Source organism: Aythya ferina (genome assembly GCF_964211825.1).
Source record: "Aythya ferina genome assembly, chromosome: 3".
Classification (NCBI taxonomy): Eukaryota; Metazoa; Chordata; class Aves; order Anseriformes; family Anatidae; genus Aythya; species Aythya ferina.
In genome coordinates, this window is record NC_140298.1 from 88,037,053 (window position 1) to 88,062,658 (window position 25,606).

Consider the following 25,606-nt stretch of genomic DNA (forward strand, 5'->3'; position numbering starts at 1 on the left):
AGTAACTTGCACTGCTGCTACTCAAAATTTTAATTCCTGTGAAAGATTATTTTCTTTTCTTTCAAATAATATGAACAGTCAGGGGAGGAGGAGGGAGAGAAACATATTAACAAAATGAAAGCAATTTTGAAGTTAGCTTTTTTTCCCTTTCAGAGAGAGAAGTGCTCTTAAGTCAGTGAACATTAAAAGAATAATACTTTATTGTTGAAATACATCTGAACTTGTCATTTAGAATAAAAAAGTCACAAGCCAAGATCCACTTATTTGATATTTTCATTACTGAAAAGCCTGCATGCTTCCAGTTGGGATCAAAAATAACAATGTCCCACTCAGCTAGAGTCCTACTGCTCTTCAGCATAACTCTGTGTATTTTAATGCATTTCTCTATCATGATACACTTAAATATTACAGAAAAATTATTCTGAAGCTTCAAAATTAAGTGAATTTTCAGTGCAATCACTTCTCTTTCATCTCTATGTCTTAGGCAGTTAAAGTTCATGTAACATTTCCATTCCAAAGTACATTATTTAATCTCATTTGGAACATAGCTGAAGTGTGCAGCTGGCTTCAAATTCCCATACTATCTGCACTGTTTGTCTGCTTCTGTATTACAAAGACAGACATTTTTTCAATGTAACTGTCTGAAATATAAACATTTGAAATGCAGTTCTTCCATTCACTTTACCACCTATGGAGTCACTGCTTCTGCATCAGCAATAGGTGAAAAAAAGGGGTATGATGAACTGCAGACGTGTTGACACCAGTGAAAAAAGCATAGACACAAATATAAAGTGTAATTTGTGGATACTCATAAAAAATACAGAGAGCGACTTCTTGCTCAATCATACGGGGCAATGGTTTTAAACTAAAAGAAGGGAGATTTAGATTAGATGTTAGGAGGAAATTTTTCACTCAGAGGGTGATGAGGCACTGGAACAGGTTATCCAGAGAGGTTGCGGTGCCCCATCCCTGGAGGTGTTCAAGACCAGACTGCCCAGGGCCTCATCCAACCTGATCTATTGGGAGGTGTCCCTGCCCGCAGCAGGGGGGTTGGAAGCATGTGATCTTTAAGGTCCCCTCCAACCTGAGCCATTCTATGATTCCATTCTATGATGATACTTTCACAGTTCCTTAATGACTAACAGCATTAGCAATTTTACTGATTATAAGGCATTATAGAAGTAATTTAATAATCCGTTATTTATATTCCATATTATTAAGGTTTTATATTTCTAGATTTCTCAGCTGAACCTGTGGTGAATAGAATAGTTCAGAGATTTGAAACTGAAGGAGTGCCTCCTCCTTTACAGAAAAAGCCTCAGGTGACTAACCTCTGAAAATACATGCCTCATCATGTGCTTTGAATAACAGAATTAAATAAGAAAATTAAATGGGGATTGAAATGAGGAAATTAAAATGCAGAAAGAGATACAGACGAGAACCATTAAGGGCTAGGTTCACTGAGGGACCTACTCAAGTCTTGAGATCATAGCTGCCTTTGAGTCACCTTACTCTAACAAGGAATTTTGTCAGGAAACACTGAACCATGGCACAAAGCACCTTGAGTTTTACGACTATTTGGTTCCTCCAAATGCTGCTGGGATTCAGTGCCTGGCACCGTGGCCCTGTTTGTGACTCCTACCAGCACCTGTACAGCAAAAATGAGCAAGTCATCCAATGGAAAAGTTGTGGTGAAGCCCAGGAGTCAAACAAATGGATCTTACTGAATTTTGTGAAACCATATCCAATCACCTTGGAGTGACTGCAGTGTCAATATGGTACACAGTAAATATTTTTCACTTGAATGTTGATGAAGGGAGATCAAAAGAAGATACCAATAACATTAACCTCCAAGAGGATTCCTTTCTATGCATATCCTTAGGTGCCTTGCCCAGCATCACATAAACTTTGGTAGTCCGTATTCTATCATCCTGTCTCCTACACAGCCTACCGTTGTAGACTTTAACTGTCAAATTAAATCCAGAGTGCCAGTAAACTGATGCCATGACTACACTTGCTTTTTATGCTAAATGCTTTCCAGTCGATCACATACAGAGTTAACTGAGTTGGTAGTGCATCTAAATATAGAATGATGTCCTTTTAAGTAGGCACTACAGTACTCTGATCAGTGACTGTCTTGAATAAACAGACCTTCTTAAAAAAAAAAATAAAAAATGTGTTGCACATTCTCTGGAAAGCTGGAACAGCTGTAGCATGGTATTTGTGTTCTGTGTGTGGCATTTGTAATGAATATGTATTGACTTTTTAATTAAGAGCATAATTAAGATATTCTGTCATTTACATCTGTGCAAATGCAGAATTATGCCACCAAAGTGTTCTGAGTCTCCAAAACACTTAAACAGCAAATATATATAACAGTGATAGTAGCCACTTCCAGCCTTACCAATGTACAAGGAAGGAAGGAAAACAGATATTTAAAGTCCTTCTTTAAACCCTTTTGCCAAATCCAGAGTATTTTGTTTTTGTTTGTTTGTTTGTTTTTCCACTTGGCTTTTTAGGTTGTAAGAGTTTTAGATGAATTATGGAGTTCTTTCACTGAAACTGAAGGAAATAAAGATGTGAGGTCTTTGAGGACAAGAGCCTTTGAGGTCTTAGAGCACAAGAGACATCAAGACCTATACACATGCTGTACAGCAGTTAACTTTTTCAAAATCCATTAACAGATGTTTAAAACCCAAATGTTTAAAAACGTTTACTCACTCACTCCACCATGTATGTTTGAAAAGTAGTCCGTGACTACTGAAACTGAGTGGGAAAAATTACAAAAATGTAAGAAATGAACAAGATAGATTTGAAATTGTGAAGGCCATGTTCTAGTACTTCTGGAAAAAAAAAAAGGGGGGGGGGTCAATACAAAAGAAAATATTTAAATTTGAGAAATTAATTTTGTAGACATGTAACTCACTATTGCAAGGAAGATCCAGTCCTTACAGATGAAAAAATTTTGAAAGGTTTGAAGAAGTTTGGGTGTAATATACCATGCATATATGCAAATGCTAAAATAGAGGAAGGACTGAATCCATGTGAGCCAATTGCTCTGAAAAGCTGAAGAGAACATATTCTCAGTGTACAGCACAGTGTAATTTCTCTAAGAAATATAAATATATATTTTCTGAAGAAATAGACAAAGGGAGGGAAAAAATGGAGGAAAGAAAGAAGTATTTCTTTTAAAGAGGAACAAATTCTGCTTGCAATGGCTATTTATTGAACAGCTACTTAATATTTCTTTCTCACTATTCTAAAATGTCTATTAGACCACTGAACAATTTTTCTTCTTAAATTAAAGTAAGTCGTGCTCCTGCAAAGACTTTTCACTGATTTTGGCACCAGAAATTAGATATTGTCTTAAGCGCTTTCACTCATTAGCTTTACTGCATCACCTGCCATGATATTTTCATTAGAACTGCCTCATCTTCATCTGTCTGGTTTATTTTTCACGATTCCTTCAACATCTTCTGAGGATAAAGAAAGATAGCAGCACTAGGCTTGCTTTAACAAGACATTCATCAAAGTGACTACTATCACCATAGCAATATGAAGCAAACAGCTACATCACTGAATATAGTACAGAGTGTTAGAATGTGCTAATATAATTTGTTCTCAGCACTTAACAATTTATTATAGATTGGCTCATCATACTACAAAAGATGATGTAGAAAATACATAAGTTAAAGATTTTTGTATTTAAAGTCCAAAAAAAAGTAACTCATCCTCTTTAATACTTTTTTTTTTAGCACAGAAAGGAGCACATATCTGTTGGAACATGACGTACCACCAAAATACTTTTCTTTTAACAATGGACAGAAGATTTTCTTACTCAAAGTTTTAATCATAGATTAAGAAAGAAAAAAAAAAAAAAAGGAAATAAAGTACCATCTAGTACCGATCACGCTGAAATTTCAATTTTGATTTCATTTCCACATACATTTAAAAACCAAAGTTAATAACAGAAACAGAAAGACAAGGGAAATTGGTAAAATTGCAGTTTGATGTTTTCCAACCATTTAACCAAACATCAGATTTACATTAGTCTTAGTCAGAGAAATACACTGAGGAACAACAACAATATTTACGAGGAACATAAATAATATTTACGATAAATATTTAAGAGTCAGGATTTTTTTTTTTAAAAAAGTATCTCATGATGGAAAAATATGAAATTTGAACCAATCTGTAAGCACAAAAAATCCAGATCAGAAATCTGGCCTTTTATTTATGAAATACCCTAATTAATATGCAACTCTGACTTCTGACCAGTATCACAAAATGGCCAAAGTTGAAGGGACTTCTGGAAATCACCTGGTCCAAGCCCCCTAGCTCAAGCAGGGCCACCTGGAGAAGGCTGCCCATCATTTTTTTATTTTTTTATTTTATTTTATTTTTTTTTTGTGCGTGTGTGTGGCATTAATACCTGGCAATTTGGTAATTGAGGACTTACAGCCTATTTCTCTTTCATTTGAGAACTGTTTTATTTATTTAAGTCCTATGCTCCCAGTGAGGTGGTCTCAAATAAAGAAACATCCTTATTAAAATTGTCTTAATATTTAACTGTAACAAGACCTTCAACAATTTTTTCAAATCCGTTAGATGGTACAAGGTAGATGCCTATTTGCCTACTACACATTCCTAAGTGAATTTCTGATTTTTCTGTACTGCTGAGTACCTTGTGTTATTCATTATTTCAACTTGGGCCTCCAGAAGCATCAAGTTTGTGAAACAAAGAGAAGTGGTACTGAAGGGGAAGGGACAAAAAGTCTGGTTCTGCACTGCTAATAAATGCCAAGAGCATCCTGATGTCCTCAGCTGTTGAGAGACAGACAATGATGTTTTCTGTGTGGCACTGGTTTCCAAAGGAAAGACCGTCTCTTTTAAAATGTAATACAAGTTTTTAGCTCTTACTGATATGAAGAACTTCATGGAAATGTGTCTCTTAAGGCATGAAAGTCTAAATTTACAAAAGCTGTAATTTTCTTCCAACTACCTTTTTCGTGCGTTTTTTTTTTTTTTTTTTTTTTTTTTCTCCCAGAGAACTTTTACATTCACAGTGCCATCCCGTGGTCGCTCGTTGTAAACACCCCACGATCGTGTGGGCCTCCATGGCAGTGGAAGAACAGCACTGTAGGAACACATCCCTCACAGCCACCTACGGTTGTTTTTGTCTTTGCTCTTTACTTAGACTACATAAAAGCAGTGCTGCATCTCTAAAAATGAAACAAAGTCTAAATAAACATTGCCCATCCCGACTCCTGCAGATGTTCCCACTTTTTCAGGTTTCACAGGGCAAAATGAGATTAGCCCCTCACAGCTTGACTTGTGAGAGGCACAGATATCTGAGATTTTTAGAAGATTGCTCAGAGGTTTACATGGTTTAAAACCTACATGGCTGGGGGATATCATTTCAGCATTATCAAGAAAAATCTATATGTTCTCTCTTCATTCATGTAATTTCATATACACAATTATCAAAGGAAGTCCTTACATTATTATTAGGAAAAGAGATCAATGTAACCAGGACATATTTCCAGGAAGGAAATACTTTATCTACAACATTATTAAGATGCAAAAATATTACATAAATATGAAAACAGCTGCATGAGATTGGATCAAATTGTGTCTAGCTCTCTATACATCAGACAACAGCAAGGGCCCTGTGAAGAGTAGAAGACCAGGGCCTTTTTCAGCCTCCAGGGATTTGCAGGCCTGAGGTTTCCAAAGCTCAAGGTGACATAGCTTTGTTTAACACGATCTTTCATCCTTGAACTGTTTTTCATGTGTTCTGCTTTTCACAGATGTGAAAAGGTGACATCAAAGACTAAGTCTAAATCACATCAAATGGGGGTAAAACTGTGTTACAAAGATGTGAAGACACCTCTGTCAGGCTTTATAACACAATGTTCTTGAGAGTGATATAAAATTTTAAATAAACATGTTTATGCCTTCAATTTTCAAGTCAAAGTATTATTTGAATACTGCTAACTTTACCTTGGTATATTGCTCACGCTCATGTTCTTGACTAGAACCAGACCCTGATGTCTGATTATAACGGTGCACTTTCATTTTCATCTGTCTTGTTCGCTCCTCCACTACTAAGCTTGCTGCAAAAACACACAATGAAAATCAATTAAAAAGAGAGAAAAAACTTTGGGAAAAAAAATGGTTTAGCAACAATTTTAACTTATTTCCATCTCAACAAAACAAAGAAATGTACAAACATGTAGAACAAGCAGGGCATAAACACATCACAAAGGAACACTAATGTCAAGAAATCAACCACTTTCATTGCCAGGAGTCTTTACCTGAAAATGGGAAGACATCCCAGTTTTCTATACATTATCAAGGTGGTGCAACAGATACGGAAAGATTGAAAGAATTTAGGTGGTAGGCTGAATTATAAACCTGTTAATCATTCTAGATGCAGAGGGCATAAATCTATGACCACCTAACCATGTATATGCTTAACTGTAGAAAATACTACAGTAGCATTCTAAGAGTTAATGCATTAAACAGGTATTAAAATTTACTTTCAAAGTAACTAAGTCCTATTACTATATTAAAACATAACTGCTCACCATACCTAAACATTGTTTTTGAGAGATAATCTCTCCATTCAACCTGTCACTGTAAAAATACATATTGTTTTTAAACAAAAAGTCCTTTAAAATGCTACTTAATTCTCTAATGCTTATTTCTGTTTCAAAGGAGTTGTATTGTATCTTCTTGTATTTTAAATTCCCCTGTGATAATGTTTGTTTAAAAAATTAATCTTAAACCTTCAAGAAGTTTTGATTGTATAAACAGCATCTTCTTCAATTTGAACAAGTTATAGCAATTAATATTGGCTGTGCTTGCCACTGGAAGATGCCCTCACACTAAAGGAAAGATTGGTGTGAAAGCACCTGGGCTAAAGCTTCCTTAAAGTAAGTTAACCTTTGTGGTAGTGCATAACTTTCAGAGGGAACAGCATATTCTGCCATCCTTAAACCTGGTGGCACTACAAATGCAAAGGAATACCAATAAAACCAAAACCTTGAAAACTGGCATTTCATAACAGTTCTAGAACTAGACACAAATATTCACCAGTCACTATTCTAATTTACTGGAGCACTCAGTATGTTCATAGGTTTTCACAGGTTATAACATCCGAGAAGAACGACTTCTTTTAGCTGAAATTTTTTGTGTGGTCATAAGTTCAAGATGGATGTTTTATTTGGGAAAAACCCTGCAAAATCTTTTTTTTCTGCTTTTAGGTCAATCATGGACCTACATGATTCTCTCCAAAGATTAGTTTTAAAAGTCAAGATTTTTGTAAACAGCCCCTCCCAGACCAGTGACAGGAGACAGACACCAATTTAAAAGCTGCATGGAACTGATTTTCAATCACAAAACACAGAATCTTAACTTAGGGGAAAACAGGCACACTATCATGACGTTTACAGATCTGTATTATGAATTAAGAGGTACCAAAGTTACCATATGTGGGTTTCGTGCTGCTAGTTAACTGTGTGATTCTTTACACATCTACTTTGTAGTTTGTTCTTTGCAAGCACAAATATACACAAAAAGAAAGCAGTATCCTCAGGGTTGGATATTTTAAACTGTGTGCTCTTGCACAAACCACAATTGTGGATGCACATACCATCCATAAAGTGCTTGTGGAATTCATAGATTGTCTATGCACTGGTTGGATATGAAAAAAAATACACAAAGATATCACACTGTGAAAAATATGTTGTTTTCATGTCCTCCTTCCATGTTTCGTATTTAAAAATAGGAAAATTAAATACAGCAAATTTCATTAAAGTTCTGCTACAGCTACAAATTTAAGGCAAGAGATAAAAGTATCACCATAATCTTCAACCTCCCACACTGCAGAGGGTCCAACCTAGGAAATTCTGCACATGCAGAATGTCACACTGGGCCCAGTGATTATTCCAGATGACTAATTATGTTGGTAAATGTGTACCTTAATTGCAATGAGTCCAGTTCCACCATCAGATATGCAGGCACAGCTCCAATTACTTCAATGGAAGTTGCATGGAGGTATCTGAAGGCAAAATTGAGCACTTTAGGTGAAATTTTTAAAGATGGCCTCTTATTTTATGGACAGATATGAAAGGATTAAGATATGTCAATTAGTGACTGAAGTCAAAAACTCAGATATCTTAATCCTATCATACATGCACAAAAGAGACTGAAGATATAAAAATCAGAGGGAATATTGAGACCCCTTTAAAAATTTGGCCCTATAGGTGTATTGTGCACAGGTTACACTAAAAATAACCCTTTCACTGTGTGACTGTTAGGTGCTTCACCCTTTTAACTGTATACACTATACTAAAAAATTTATACAGAAAAATGTTAATCTGTATTATTTACAATACCTGAAAAAGAATATTGTATTATCTAAAGAGACCCTAGTCCAGTGAGTATGCACAAAAAACTACTACAGTCAAGAGTGAGTAAATTGTCAACCTTGACTTAGTAATTCTTAATTTTACTTGTGTTTAAATTCTTAAGCACACACTTCTGTTTTCCATTATTGGATATCATTATATAAAGTAACATGAGAAAATTGATGAGGACTGTAAAACTAATCTAAATATTCTAAGAGATAAATTTAATTTTGTGCATGGAGCAAAACATGCCATTAGCAAAAAACATTCAGACTTACTTCTAAGGAAGGAATTGGGTGAAATGCAAGTCTGCTCTAGAAAATATAACTATGTTCTTTTCAGCTTTGCTCACCATGCACATCTGAGCATATGCTATACCTAGTTCTGATGGAAAATTTTGTCTGCCTGAAAAGTAGACTGGTCTACTCTTTACATGCTAATTACAGGAAGCAGGAAAAAAAATCTTACACAGTAGCAAAACCACATGAGCAGAAGCTGTAACAACCATAAGTGACGTCACCATACAATCACAGTACTTTCTTGGAACACAGCTGGTTACCACAAGTAATGAAAATTTGACATAAACAATACTACAAGAGCTTCATCTGTCTCTGAAAAAATATGGATCTATTTTCTTTTAGAACATCAGTATTTACAGAATGTTTTTCCTTGAACTCTTGAGAGGTAGGACTACACCGTAAGTACACATTGAAGCACTGTAATCCCCAAATCTCTAAATTTTGCAGTGGCCATATAATTCTAAATATGGAGATTTACCACAGGCATCTCCAATTAGTGGTACAGCTACCATCAATGTCAGTTGTGTCAACACATCACTGTTTTTGGTGTCAGAAGTCACCCTTTGAAGAGGTATCACCCTCGTTGCTTTAACAGCTGTTGATGCAAATCTGAGATCAATCAGTAAAAGTATTGAAAACAGAAAGATCATGAAGTGGACTGCTTAAATAAGAGGTGCAAGTTTAGAGCAAAGGAGTTTAGGGGGCTTTCTTATGTACACCTTGTGAAGCTTGTACAACAATTATGTACATAAACAATCAAGCCATGCAGGAGAGAAAAGACAGACATACAAATGGAATCAAAATAGTATTCTTCAATCCCATTAATATATTTAGAAACCATTCTGATTCCTGTAATGCCAAGAGTACTTGGTCTGGCTGGGATGGGGGTAAATTTCTTAACAGCAGCCCCATACAGTGCTGTGTTTCACATTTGTGTCACTCCAGTATTTTAACTATTATTGTGCAGTGCTTTCACAGCTTCAAAAGCTTCTCTGTTTCTCATCCTGTCCCTCAGTGACTAGGCTGGGGGTGGAAGCAACCAGGAGGGGACAGCTGACCCCAACTGACCAAAGGCAGTTAAATGACCATGCCGTTTGACATCATGGTCAGCAACAATACTGTCTTTCCAAGGTAGCCATTCCTTGGAGATGGGCTAGGCATTAGTCTGCTCTTGGGAGGTGGTGAGCAACAGCTTTTGCATCACTTGGCAGTTTGCTTTTTTCCTTTTTATTTTTTTTTTCTTTCATTTATTAAACTGTCTATAACTCAGCCCACAAGTTTTTACACACTTTTGTTGTTCCAGCAATTCCATTCAGCTGTAGAGGAGGCTGGGAGCAAATAGACTGCGGGTGCTTAATTGCTGGCTGGGGTCAACCCAGCAAGCTACCAAGAATTAACTGCCCAGTATAGTTCTGAATAGTTTTCCATCAAACAAAAAGAAGTTCCCTTAGTTATCACTTAATTTATTATTCAACTCACTGCTAAGTCCCATCTGCCTTCCTCTGTGAATGGGATTCAAAGCAAGATCCTGTCTACTGTGCACCCTGTAGTGTAATTCATGACATGTCTTGATGGATTCTATGTCACATGCTGGAAGTACAGCTAACGTCTAGATTTCAAATCTTTGTTGAGGTGATAATGGTATGAGGAAAAAAAACCAATTTAATGAAGAGGGCTTTTTTGTTTGTTTGTTTGTCTTTACTTACAATCTCACAAAAATTCTGCATGTATTTCTTGTGATAATACAAGATTTCATTAACATTAAAAACAGTTCCTGGTACATATTTCCATCATAGGGAAAGGGATTTCCTCTTTTTACTAAAAGCTTATAAATTACACATTCTCTTTTGTCTGTCTAAAATATGCAAATCCATACAATGTTACTAACAGAAGGTAAGAAATAAACAACTACAATTCTTGTTTTCAGCCTGCAAACTACCCTCAGAGAAAATCTATGTATTAATTTTAAAGGAGATAGCCATCTCTTATTTTTTCCAAGATATTATCTGTTTACTAAGAATTTATGTCATAGAATGGCTTGGGTTGGAAGCGACCTTAAAGATCACCTACTTCCAACCTCCCTGCTGTGGGCAGGGACACCACCTGCTTGCTCAAAGCCCCGTCCAACCTGGCCTTGAACACTTCCAGGGAAGGGGCATCCACAGCTTCTCTGGGCAACCTGTGCCATTGCCTCATGAACCTCGGAGTAAAACTTTCTTCCTTATATCTAATGTAAATCTACCCTCTTTCTAAATCTATATCTACCTTTTATTTTAAAAACATTTAGTTTAAAACCACTTTACTTTAAAACCATTACTCTTTGTCCTATCAATGAAGTTCCTGATAAAGAGTCCCTCTCCAATATACTACAGTCATACTCCTTTTAATATGTCGGGACTACAGTAAGGTTTATAGAGTTACATCTGATAGCATCAACTAGTTGACATCCCTCATCTCTATCTGTGTCCTCAGAGAACTAGTATATATTTAAACCCCTATCGGGTGTTCAACCAATGATAGGTTAGACCTAGCTAGAATACTAACCATTCAGAATATATGCTACCTTATGTAATATATGTACAAAATAGCAGAACCATAAGCAATATACTATACTAAAAATGTGTTATGGCAGATTAAAAAAAAAAAAAAAAAGTTTATTATTTTTTTCTCTTTTTTTTTTTTTTTTTTTTAAATATTTTACCAAACTAGTAGATAGATAGAATGCCGCATATGGCATACTTCTGCCATCCAAAGAATGTGAATTTAACAATGCACAAAATTTGACTTTAAAATAACTTCAACCTACACTGGTACCAAAACCAGACTAAGAGCAGTTTTATGAAAGTCAGTGAGCACTACCAAAGCTGCATTAGCAGTAGTGAGCAGTGCAAAAGAAACTGAAGTAAGAAGGGGAGTTTTTAAATCCCCTCTATAAGGTTTGAAAGAAGGACTAAGCTATATATTATGTGCATAATTTCTTAAATGACATAATGCTGTAAGTGTCCATCTACTAAACTGATCACTTAATGTATGAAACATGGGTTCCTTTAAATAAGGACTGTACCACAGGCAGCAATACTGAACTCACATGGAGCTTGTCTTTTATAGCTCTCTAGTCTTTAATTTGCAAGTTTACATGTTTAGATATCCATCTCTTTCACATTACAATGATTATCAAACACTACCTAATTCTGCAGAACTTGAAAAACTTTGAATCTTCACAATAAATAATATTTCAAAAGAACTTGCTCATATATTTGAAAAAAGGGATTATGATTATTTTAGCACTGGAACTACCTCCTGTGTAGCCATGTAACCATCTTGGATTCTTGACCGTCACCAGATTCTAAGGAAAATCATCTTCCACCCAACACTGAACTGCAGCCTGTGCTACACATGCACCTCCAGCAAAATGTCACTATTTTGGAAGTGGAGACCTGCTGCTTTCCAGCAAGTAAGAATGCAAGAGAGGAGGGAAATATTGGCAAGGTAACATGAAGAAAAACTTTCTCACCTCTTTGGGGCTACAAAAAGAAGACCAAATTCTTAAATACCTTAAAGAGAAAGGGAATTTTAGGACATTGAAAAGAAAACATGGAAACTGGAAGATATGCAACTTAGATCAATAGATTCAGGTATTTTAGGAAGACTGTAATTCCAAGCATACCATTGTTGAAGAAGATTAAGGAAGAAGTCATGAGAATTATATAAAGTCCAGAATACAGTCTTGCAGAAAGAGATTTAGGAAATTACTAAAAAGAAAGCAGATATGCGACTTGGTGGGGGCTGTAATTATTTACGCGTGGGAAGATTTCTAAGAGTAGAAGGCTCTTCAGTTGAACAGACACGGGTTCAATAATGTCCAGTAGTTAGGAAGAAGTTAAAGTCAAATAAGTAATATGACATGTTTAAAAAAAAAAAAAAAAAAAAAAAGTGGCTAAGCACAGGAACAAATTTTCATTGCTTGCAGTGATTATGTGAAAATACCTTTCTAAAAGGTCATTCTTGCTTAAACCCAAATATGGGCTTAATGCCAAAACCACAGGTGACTTAACCTGGTCTGTGATTAAAGCTGATAACCACATTGGTCTTTTTAGGACTACAGAAAACCCACGGGTGTCTTAGCACTGGCTATACCAGTTCTTGTAATGGTAACAGCTGCAACAAACACAGAATCCTCCAAGTCATAGAATCACAGAATGGTTTGGCTTGGAAGGGACTTTAAAGGCCACCTAGTTCCAACCCCACTGCCATGGGCAGGGATACCTTCCACTAGACCAGGCTGCTCAAAGCCCCATCCAGTCTGGCCTTGAACACTTCAAGGGATGGGGCATCCACCTGCACTATTAATTGTTGGAGTAAGCTAAAAAAATAAGAAAAAATTGACATCAGCAGTTAAGATGGCTGTAACCCTTGCCAGCTTTCTTTATGAATCAAACTTTAAGTGAAACAGTCTAAAAATCTGACAGATTTGCTTATACAAAAGCAGTCACTGAAAAGTAAGTTGAAATGAAAACTTATCTTGTAAAAACTATTTTGTGATAGCTTTCTAAGAGCACTGTTAACTCCCATCATATCTCTAAATGCCCAGGATTATTTTTTTTAATGTATTTCACTAGCTCTTTCAAGAAGCTGAGGTTCAGGACATCCAAGAGCACTACAACAAATACTGGATTGCTGGCAGCAGCCAGAGGAATATATTGCTTATTGCCAGGACTATTAAGGTACAGATCTGCCAATTAGCAACAGAGATTGCTACTCTACCCCCATGTGGTTTTCTCTCCATTTGTGCACAGCACATTTTGGCAGAGCAACAGAGAACTGCACTTATCCCAGAAGCCAACAGAGATCCAACCTGTTCTTCTCTCTCAGTCTACATATTCTTCACACTAAGATGAAAAGTTGAACCGTGACAAACAGCTACAATGCAGTGCAGAGGCCTATATGCCTTTCCACACTGAAAAGTCAGGAGTGCTGCCCTCATTGTGCTGCTTAGATGTTCTATGTTTGGAAACCTGGGGAAAAAATGCAGTATCTGGACTGAGACAGTGAAAGGTAAAAGCTGGAGAAGAAATGGCAGAGGCAATATCCAGAGCAAAGGAAAGGGAATAAAGCAGCCGTAGGACTTGGATGGGAGAATTCCCCAGCACAGCAGGTAAGGGAAGGGAAGAGGGGAAGGGAGCGCTCATAGAAGAGAGGGAACAGACGCTGGTGGTGGATTAGGATGAAGCATTTCAGAAATAACAGAGAATCTCTGAGTTATTTCTTCTCAGCCTTCAGGCTGAATTTTGCAATATTATGCACATAAGAAGTAACCCTGTAATAATTTTCAGGACTTTAAAAATCCACAGAAAGATAAGCTGGAAAATTAAGAACAAATGAAAAGAAAACAAACAAACAAACAAAAAAAAACAAACCAATTTTGAAATCATGAGCAGATGGATGTTTTGAAATGTAAGGTTAGTAACACTGAAAAATCAATTTGTTTTTAAGATATAGAACTTGTTACCACTTCTCTACATATATGAGTTTAAAAAGCATGTATCAGCTACACATTGTAGATAGGGAGGGAGATGTCCTGCAGCAGCTCTTGTCCCTCTACCTGACTAGAAAGTATTGTGGCTTCTGTAAGCTTGTGTGCAGGGGTGTGTTCATATTTGTAGTATACTCATTCCTTCAATAACTATGTCTTTTGCCATATAACATCCTGTAATCCTCCATCTCCCACTCACCAACTTTCCCTTCTTTGTATCTCTTATACTGTGCTGGGGAGAGTCAGAGGTGACGGGGGCTACTAATGTAACTTCAGGTTGTGCATGGTCCCCCAGAACTGACACCACTCCACTTCCCCAGCAACTCATCTGCCCAACTTTTTTCTGCCTTTGGGCTGCGTCTGCATTCAGCCCTATGCTCCTGTGAGCCAGAGGAACCCAGGTGCCCAGAGATCCCACTACCTTCTACACACTGCCAAAACTTGGGCCAAATCCATCCAAATCCTTTGGAAACCTGAGCTTTCACAAACCTCTTACGGGCATGTTCTAGTTTCTCTGTATAAAATCAATTGTTTTAAACAACAAAACATCCACTGCGGTCCAAATCACAGAGCAAGGTTTGTGAACTTGAAGAATCACAAATAATAAACTGACATAATCAATTTGTATTGTTCTGTTTGAAAGAAATACAGACACTTAAGAAATGAAAAATAACAGAAATAAATTACAAAATTAACCATTCTTAGGACTTTCTTAAGACATTTCATAGTAAATACTTAACACTGCAACATAATCTGCAATTGATTTTACTTAACTTAAACACTATTTCTTTTTCACTTTATTTTTTACGTTATTGTGAAAACATATTCCCCAGTACTGTCTTGGATGTTAGAATTCATAACTAGTAAAACAGCTGCTGTATTTTACCTAAGGAAGTATGAACACATGAATGGGATTCATCCTTTCACAATGTAAAAAAGTTGTAGTAGATATTCTGTTTCAAGTTGAACACATAATTTGTCTTTGGCCCACCAAAGACTGTATTGAGATCAGAATTTCCCCAAATCTGAAGGACTCAGCTAGAATTTAGCAAAGGTTAATCTGATGTATCAGTGTTATTGCAGTATTGTGCTGTTAACATGAAAATTGATTAAATTGTTCTTTTTTCTCTCCGAGGTTCATTCTGACTTTGAGATGACTCCTACTTTTGGAAAAAAAATAAAAATGGAACCTCTCTGCAACATGCCTTGGTGGGGATGTGACAGGCTGTATTTCTCACTGCATGGCATAGCCTTGTTAGCGCTCACTGACTCACTGATACCAGCACGTGCTAGGGGAAATTCATAAGAGGTCAAAGCTATGCCCATGCAGGTTGTCTGCCTGCCCACAGAAACCTGCCCTACAACACCCCCAGCTTTCTGAGTGTCAAGGGCTTGTCATGCAAATACAATACAGCTCATGTTGAACTAACTTGTCTTCAGAATGTCTCTGCATAGGAAGGACAGTTTCTGGCCATCAACACCTTCAACTGTTCCTAAGCCCCGACCTATGAAACATCCTTCACAGATGCAAAGAGCTATGGCTGCATCATCACAATTGTATTAGAACCAGCTGTTGTGCTGATGAACTTTAAATCAATCATGCAGCTTCTGAGCCATGTGAAGTGCTATGACTACATCTGGTAAGCCTAGCATATCACATTTCTATGGGAAAATCAGAAATCACAAAAGAAATGACTTTCAGATTCTAAAGAGGGATAACAGATAGCATATAGAAACTTAAGAAACATCCTTTTCACCTGTTAAATACTGTTAACTAAATACTATATACTGACATGGAATATATTAAGAGAAAAGCCAGTATAAACAGTTGCCAAACATTTGTAAAAAATCACATAAATATTTACCTTTTGTGGAAGAGTTAAAATTCTCTTGTTCTTCAATGAATTAAATGCACGGAATGATGGGAACAGAAAAAGAAATCAGCAAATTTAAAGTTAGATAAAGAAATGTGTTACATGTGACAATGGCATGTACAGTAGGCAGTACTCCAACATATGTAAAAGTAATGTAGAAAATTAAAATGATAAACTATGACAAATAAAGCCTATGACTTTTTCTTTAAAATTAACAGGAACAATGAAGTTACTGAGATTCAGATTGTGGACTCTTTAAATATTCCACTAAAGCAGTATTACAAATGTTACAAATGACATAAAATCTTAACATTGCTTTAAGTATCATTCTAACTCCTGAACCACTTCTAGATTTTGAAGACTTTTCTGTAATACTGAGTGTGACAAATTTATTTTCTGTTAACTGATAGCATAAAAGATTATGAGGCTTGAATTAATTTTCAAGAGTTAGCAATGCTAAGAGAAAAGTCTTCTATGAGGGTAAAGATTCCACAAGCTGCCTCAAAATATGCAGTGCCACCTAAGAATTTCAAAATAAAACAAGAAATATGAAGACAAAACAAACAATACTAAAAGACTAAAAGCTAAATCTTTTTCTTTTGTCATTCAATGATGGATCTAAAAAATGGTTTTAACTGCAAGGGTTTGATCTTATACCATTATTCAAGCCAGACTCTCACTGCAATGACATTTCAATGATCAAGTACATATACATTGAATAGTTTTCTCTAGTTATATTTAAAGATCTTAATTAAATATAAAAAGATATTTGCAACTCTAATCCATTATTTCACAACACACTGATTTTCCATATGAAATTCTGATTCTTTTATTGTTAAAAGGAACACTGGACATGAAAACATTTAACTCCTGTACGTTGTAACTACCACTGAAGATTTGTACATATATTTATATACATATTATGCATATGCACTTTATAAAAGTAATCCCCCTTCATTACCAATAATCCCCATTCATTACCAATAGAGACTTCAGTGCAGCTTTCCTTCATGAAACAGCAGCACACACACATGCATGCACTTCAACCTGCATACAGGCTATGTACAAGGGTTACGCAGCTTTTTCTGACATGGGCCAACATACAGCAACACTTAGTGCTGGTCACAGCTTCATTTTTCTAAAGGTCACTGCGTAAGGCCTGTTGCTGTAAACAGGTGTCACTGAAAACATACAAACACACTGGTTCAGTTATGTTTACAGATACTCTTTTTATGTAAATAGGCTGCTTTTTATCACAATCCTTACTGTCATTAAATGATTTCTGAAACATGAAACCACACTGTTGAGGCTAAAAAAATGAAACCATGCTGTGAAGAGTCAAATAGAAGAATACACAGGGAGAAAGACCTGCTTTGCTTGAGTTAGCTCATTTTTATACTACAAACCATCATCACACATTTAGCTTGTTGGTTCATAGACTTCAATAGCACATAGAATGTCTGTTCTTCTTCACATGTAATATTTCTGAATATTATCCCTAGTAACATCTACTGTAGTGCAGAAAAATGCTATAGAGCTTCAGGCATTATTCATGATTAACCGTTACACAGAAGTGTAGAGGCCCACCCTATCCAAGTGAAAATTACTGTGAGCTTTGATTGGTGCTATGACAGAGAATGGACTAGTACATATATCACAGAAATATGCTTTGTATAAAGGTATCATTTAAAAACCATGCAACAATGTTGTTGTATAAACAGCCAAAAAATAAAGTCAACGCAGAATTCCCGCCCCACAACTTTCTTAAGTGACTTGCACAGTTCCACTCAAATATGATGCAAATAAGAAACACTGATGCAAATCTCTTACAGTTTGGCACAAGATGACATGGAGAGCACAGCATTGCCCTTATAACTTAGATTTTCACTGCTTTAGTCACTGAACCAAAATATCTTCATTATTAGGTCATTTTATGAAATTGCAAGATAAAGCATAGAAATAAATAATGCTTGTTAAGTAGCACAAGTTAAGGTAATGACTACTGAATTGTGACTTTTAGAAAACACACAGAGACACACCTACACCAAACTAACCTTCATATTCAAGAATCACAAGACCTTTAGTTGCAATAACATCCCACTGTGTTTTGTACTCTGGGAATTACTGCTGACAGGGTTGCAAAGGAAACACATATAGTCATACATTCCTTGAACATCATTGGGATTAAAATAAAAATCATGTAGTCCAAAAACCACAGGAGCATAGACTCCTGTAACTGTAACTGCTTTAAAGAGTCTGTATATACTGAAGCTGCTAAAAATATTAGTTAGCTAGAACCATTCCAACTGAAAGTACCTAGCATGTTTTTAATTTTTTCCAAACTAGTCAGCAGCCTTTAGAACCACTAAGAAGCTTGAGTTTGTTGTTGTTATTGGTTTATTTGTTTTTGTGAGTGTGTGTAATTATGCTATTTTGAGGTTTTAATGAAAAGATAATCCTTAGACTGGACTTTTTTCTCTACTTAAGATTTTTCTCTGCTCCTGATCAGTCGTACTTATCTCTAACAGAATTGATACCATTATTTCTGTTTCTTCTGTAAGATTTTCTTCTATGTGGTCTTTTATACAGTGGAACTACTGACAGGGACCTACTGAAACAAGTCACAAGTTGACTTTTTATGATACTCAAACCAAGGGATAATTAAGATAACGTTATTTGATAGAAACAATGAAACCGTTTCATTCTAAACTTTATAATGAAAAAAAAAAAAAAAGAATGCTTAAGATTCAGTGTCAGTCCTAGAAGAAGCCTCATTGGCATGGATATTATCACTTAAGATAGAAAACAAAAAATCACACTTCCTTTTGACAAAAAACCACAACCACTCTCTTGCTTCTTCGTTAACTCTCATTTTTTTCCAAAATGATAGTTTCAAAGAGTAATAAGATTACTGGATTCCTCTATGCCTCTTGACTATGTAAATAGAAAAAAGAAGGAAAAGGAAAAAAGGAGGAAAAGGAAGAAGGAAAAAGGAAAAAGGAAGAAGGAAAAAGAAAAGGAAACTACACAATTTACTACACAAATTATACCTTATATCATACCAGATTTCCTTGAAACACAGGATGTCAATACTGACCAGCAGTAAATAGTTTAAATTAAGAAAATGCAAAAAATTTTGAAATGCTTCTTCCTATAACATTTGTGGGTTGCAATAAATTTTGGCATCATGTATACCTGTAGTGACTGTGAATTTGAGTCATTAAGTCACAATTCAGTTCCAAGTATAGTTAGTGAGACTCTTTCACAGACAGATATATTTGGATTCAATCCTACATTAGCATAAAATAACTTCTAGCCACTCCATTTAACTCATTTGATAGGGATTGAAAAGGTGAAAGTGCCATCAAAATTTGATACTGTAAACCAGAGCAAATATTATGTTTTTAAAGCGGAATTTACTTTCCTGCAGCAGCTTGAAGTTTATACACACTGCTATTCTTATTTCAGAAGATACTTTCCGAAGCATTTTAAAATTATTTTATAAAATCTTTTAACTTTGTTCAAGCTGAGAAGGGAAGTACTAAAGTGTTAAACATGGGTAAAATTAGAAAACCTTCCTTTCAAATGGACAAGCCAGTCAGACAAAACCAGAATACTAATTAGAGAGGAAAATCTCTTTAGCCTTCAATTCCATGTGCAGTAATATGGCCATATTGACATAGGCAGTATGATAAATAACAACAAAGTAAATGATATGTCATATCCTACTTGTTCATTTTCTACATAAGACGCAAGCATGTGAACCACAAATGTAAATAAGAGTTCAGTGAAACAGCATTACTTTACAAATATTCACGGCATTGACAAGTTTCTAAACCAACCTTCTGTTTAAAGTTCACTTTTTCTTTGCTCTTCTGCATACAACACATCTCTGCTAATTTTTATGTCAAGTTCTACTTTCATTTCCAACATCTTTAACAAAACATAAACTAGCATTTTATTCTCAATGCACTAGTTACCAAGAACAGCTGAAAAATAACAGGAGTACCCACAGTAAAGCCAACATAAATTAAAAGCTGATTCATCATGATATATTGTACCAAGTTCTGGAACTGCAGAAGAAACATGAAAGAAGTTTGAAATTCAGCTCTCATTACATTTCCCTAAAGAGCTCCCAAACTACTCATATGTAGAAATAAAAAATGGAAATGCAGTTTGTAACTAGTTTATAATCCAGAAAGTCCTTAGTTAACTATGAAATGTAATGAGAAGACTTAAATGTGAAGTTTAAATAATAATAAAATAAAGAATGAAACCTATTGTACTAAATTATTGATCATTCAGAATAACCACATGTATAAAACAAGAACACATTATTTGAAAGTGTAGTATGCCATCACAACTCAAGCCAATAAAATTAATGCAAGCTGATTGTATGTTAATGCAAGCTGTTGTACCTCATACAAAAATGTATGGTAATCTAACATGATAAAAAGGTCATGGTCAGTAGCATTATCTATTTACGAAAGATGTCTGTCAACAGTTCTATAAGGCACTACAACACATCGTCAGCAGAAGCATTACTTTCATTTCTACATAGAAGAAAAATGTGCAGTATATGGCAATCTCAGTTGTTGCTTGTATTCAATGAGAAAACAGGGTTTTTAAAGACAGAAGTAAACCTGAATGTACACATATTACCCACTGTGGAATTAAAACTAATTTAATTTTACCATAATAGCTCATACTCTGTGTGCAGCATGTTGCTAGAAAAGGAAACAGCAATATTTATACCTATTTGATATTTGAAAAGAACATCATCTACAGCCACTAGGTCTACACGGTCTTTTTCAAAAAAGAGCAGCACTCATTGTCTGAGCAGTTTATTCTTATGAATGAAAAAGCTGATGACCTGTGCCTTCACATTTCTTGTGGTGATTGCTTTTATTCTTTCAGACTCACTGAATCTGTCTCACTCCAGAAGGTATGTTTGTTAATATGATATTTGTTTATCATTAATCTATGTTAACAATGCACATCAATTAATATAAACCACAAAATAATACATTAATAACACTGTCAAAATGTTGTCAAAATCTTTGCCTCTGATTTCATTGTCTGAATACAAACTAGATGTGCCCATGGAAACCACCACAGCTCTAACAGAAATTTTAAAGTAGACAAATATAAAAAGCTACTAGAAAATTAAGGCAATTAAACCATGTGTCCACCAGTTAAAAATCTTCTGGACTTTGCAGACTACAAATATGCTTTCATTCTCTTCTCTTTGGCAGAATTACAGCTTTTAACATGTAGTTATGAAAGCAGACTTCAAGTAAAGTAAAGAAAGGTAAAAAATCAAAGAGTTAGAGCTATCATACGCTCATTATTTGATACCTTGCTCTATACTGCCACTTCTTACTGGAACTTGCGGTAGCTGTCTTCCCCTGCGACTGCTGAAGGACGTGTCTGCAGGAGGAGACTGTGTGGGACTTCCTTGTTGATGTATTCTGCAGATGAAATGAACATAAAAGTGAAATAACCCAAAGGAAGAGAATTCATATAGTCTAAATTTTTAAACACATATTGAATTGCATATAGAGAAGATGGGGTTGAGGAAGTTTGCATTTGGTGTATGCCATATGCATGTATTCAGGTCTGGATAACTAGCAAACTCACATGGCTTCACCTGTATCTTCTCTAACTGCCTTCAACTAAGGACAAAAATTTTCCATCTTTTTTGCTGTCGTTGTTTTAAAAAGTTCTACTCAAAAACCACTGAACTAAAAGCAGTTTTCTAAGATCCATTTATGACTACGACTCACAATTTGGGAGTATAACTGTTCTCCTGCACTGACACAAAGACAATCCAAAATGCCACAAAATGCCATTTTACTAACTTCCGTGTTCCCTTTGAGCTGATGCACTAATTTGCACAAGGCCACAGAGAACTGGACAACAAGCATCTAATGTCTTGGGATAATGTGTTATTTTCCCCTGAACATAAACAAACAAACAAACAAACAAAAACACAGCCTTGGTATTTCTGTGTGTGAGACAGAAATTGTGCGTATGTGCATGCATGTGCTCACAGCCCAAGATTTTTAATACTCTTACCTAAGCAAATATTCTAACCTCCTTAACTTTGGCTAAATTCTATCTACCACTATTTCAGAGCACCTTGGCTACATGGCTTCTTACACACACATACAGCACCTTTAACACATCAAGCACCTTTGGAACACTGGTAAATTTGCATTTAAAAGCAATAGGGCCCCTCCTAATAATTAGGGAACAAGTTTAAGAAAGCAAAGCAAAGGTGATAAGGAGGAGATTGCTGAGAGGGACAACTTTCTAATTCAACATCCTTGCCAGTTATCACACTCACTGGAGTGCATAATCACAGTTTATCTGCTATGCTAAGTGTACAGGTAGGTAACTTGCAATTTTAAGTGACACATTCATAGAAAATCAAAATACTGGTAGCTTTCACACTACGTAGATCAACCGACTTTCCCTTTGAGAGTTAGAAGTGAGAGAAGGATGTGATTTCCTGCACAGTGTTCAAGCAAAATACTTTGATAATTTTCAGATGGATATGAAACAAAACACAACAATGGAGGGATGAAACAGCCAACTTTTTTTGCATAGCTATTTAAGATCAACGGGAAGAAGTACCATCTGGATGGTGAAGATAGGCAGCATAAAGGATATGGGAGGAGTGTAAATACCATGAAGAGAGGATAATCTACAGTGCCAGAATGAGTGAACGCGCCATGTATGCTCAGGAAAGTACAACACCACACTGACACCTGGGAGGCAGAACATGAAAGCTGTGCTGGACATGTAATAGCAACCTTGTCAGAAGTGGAGAAGGTGGCGCCGACCCTCCGGGCACTAGGTGATGTACAGAGCATAAGGGTCTGATACTAGAGTGCTCACTCGACCTTGAGCGAGTGTGATGTTTTCCCCTAATGACTGGCTGTTCAGTCGTTCGTGGGGCTGGAAGTCCCCTTCTAGAAAGACATGGTAGCAGACCCCTAAAACATCAGGGCCAAAAAGAAACCGTTCAGTTGTTAGCTCCAGGCACACCGTCCCATGCCCCCCTCCACCAAAGAACATTGCAAACCCTGGCTGCAGGGCCATTGCGCACATTTCAGACTGAAGTTATCAATTCAGATTATAAATCCATTTCCAAAAGGATAAACTGCAGAACACTCACTGCTGCAGATACACATCCCCTTGCTTGTGGAACTGCTGAACTGCACTGAATACAGCAGAAATCTGGCCAAGAACTCTAGCTGCATCTCAAGCAGCGAACACAAGCTAACAACACTTAGATAAAAAGTACTAGCACAGAGTAAGCTAGTACTCCATGTATCTTTCTGCAGTGAGACCCAACATAGAAATAGAGTTCTGAAGAAACACTGATGAAAGCATCATTAAAATATTCAGTAAAATTATTAATCACATTAGTATAATTAGCAGCATAATTATTGGCAGTTTAATAATTGCATATGTTGCAAGTATAAGATAATCTGAAACATTTCAGGCTTGGAGAGTGACAAAGTCAATTTCTTACTGTGCCCTTCTTATTATTGCTGGGCTTCCCAACAATGCAGCATTTTGTAAATGATAATACTGTATCCATTATTTCAGAAATTACCATAAAGCCATCTCGTGATAGCATTTCACTGTTTGGTTTGTTTTTTAATTTCTCCAGACATATGAAATGCCCCTGCACACACCCAGCACATCTTTCACACAAAACGCAGAGTAACCAAGGGACTGTCTAGTTCATAAAACTATCATACATTTATAAATTATCCTTAAAAATAAAATAAAATAAAATAAAATAAAATAAAAAAATAAATTAAAAAAAAAATGTATATGAGACAACATTTATGCAGATGTCTACACCAAGGATAAAAAGCAGATCTGGTTTCAAAGCCAGTGGCAGCTTATATGGAAGTCCAGTCACAGTGCTACAAAAATAGGATTCTGTTCCCTTTATTATATGCTCTCTTAAACCCTAACACTTCCTAAACTTCACTCCTGGCTTGCCCTGGCAGTAACAGAAACACTCTTACAGAGATTCCCTGCTTCTAAGAGATGCTTAAGATGACGGCGATGAGCTGAGTCCTGAAAAGGCCTGCTTGGTCCAAATGTCAATGTAATCCCTGATGGTCTAGCAGAAAGATCAGCTGCTGAAGAGAAGAAGTCTACACTGATTAGGAGAATGAGAGAAAGAGGAACCAGCATGGGAGACAAAACCTGGTGTGTGGCTTAAGGAATGAGACAGAAATTAAAAAGTATGGAGAGAAGGGGAATTAGGGATAGAAAAATTGAGAGAGAAATGACACCTGGTGAGCAGTAAGATTGCAGCAAACACATCTGCATGTATCTCATTGACTGCTCCTCCCAGAGGAAGGTAACACAGCAAACAGCCAACCTATAACTCAGTTGGTGATGGACCACAGAGAAATCCTACAGGTTCCAGCTCTGCCTTCCCACAAGGAAACTCAGGTTTTCTTCTCTTTAGACTGATGTCTCAATGGCATGAATTTAAAAAACAAAACAATCCGACAAGAAAGCAAACACACATCCTTCCACATAAAAAACTATGAAGAAAAACTAAAACTAAGAGAGCATTGCCAATCCAGCACGCTTTTGACACAAGGTCCTATGTAATATCTTGCATGTACAGATAAATACTGTACCTGAGGTAATGAATAACATCAGGTAAATTACCACTACCTGATAACTTGGAATTCTCTTGTAACTAATCAATACAAAATGGGAAAAGAATTTATCTCAGCACAGGAATGACTAAAGTTCCAATCCATTAAATCCTCAAATGCATGTGACATTTAGCATTACAATTATAAGAGGCTTTGAAATACCCTGTGAAACAACTCTTGAAAATTCACAGCTAGGCTGGTAATTTAAATCAAATAAACACACTGCTCATGTCTAAAAACCTATTTCATAAACATAACTACACGCTTAGAGGTAGAGCCCATTTGCTGTTAAAGCAAACACCTCACAGTTCCTACCATCAGCAGTAGCTGAAATTTAATTTTCAATATTATAATTCGCACCAGCCATACAATGAGATTAGTGAAAAGAACATTTGTTTTAGTGAGGTGTATGTTTTTTAATCTATGCAAGGATCTTGACATCTGAAGAAAATGCCCTCAGTTTACACACTGAAATAAATATCAGGTTTGAAATGTAAACACTTACTGATACACTGATTCCTCCAATCTCATATGTCACAGGATTTCCTTTCCTACTCTTCCACTGTCTCTCAGACTCTCTGCTCTTTCCTTTGCCACCATTTTCTTCTTTATAATCTTACATTTTCTTTTCCTTCCTTATTCCATATGTTCCTATATTTTCCATTTAATGTTTACATTCCCATTTTCCCTCTCACTTACTTCATATCCCTCTCCTACCTCATTCTCCTTTCAAGCCTCTTGCCAACACATTTAACTGTACAATTTGTATGGTTATCAACAACTG

The 25,606-nt window shown here is 36.1% G+C and overlaps 1 protein-coding gene and 1 long non-coding RNA gene across 42 annotated transcripts in view; one reads left to right on the top strand and one right to left on the bottom strand.

Annotated features, from left to right (window-relative positions):
* Nucleotides 1-25,606, bottom strand: part of RIMS1 (regulating synaptic membrane exocytosis 1) — a 312,275-nt gene that overhangs the window by 67,644 nt on the left and 219,025 nt on the right. For 15 of the 41 annotated variants that reach the window (XM_084514968.1, XM_084514959.1, XM_084514973.1 and 12 more), the window contains 3 exons: nt 21,479-21,591; nt 16,112-16,141; nt 6,004-6,116 (listed from right to left, as the gene is read on the bottom strand). In XM_084514968.1, coding sequence (XP_084371094.1) covers nt 6,004-6,116; nt 16,112-16,141; nt 21,479-21,591 — 256 coding nt within the window. Of the gene's footprint in view, nt 1-6,003; nt 6,117-7,984; nt 8,066-16,111; nt 16,142-16,456; nt 17,302-21,478; nt 21,592-22,938; nt 23,122-25,606 lie in introns of those variants that run through there. The other 26 variants (XM_084514972.1, XM_084514940.1, XM_084514938.1 and 23 more) reach the window with 7 other exon arrangements.
* LOC311434647 lies at nt 13,505-16,303 on the top strand. The gene is made up of 2 exons (XR_014691619.1): nt 13,505-13,868; nt 15,382-16,303. It is a non-coding gene; the product is annotated as an uncharacterized lncRNA (long non-coding RNA).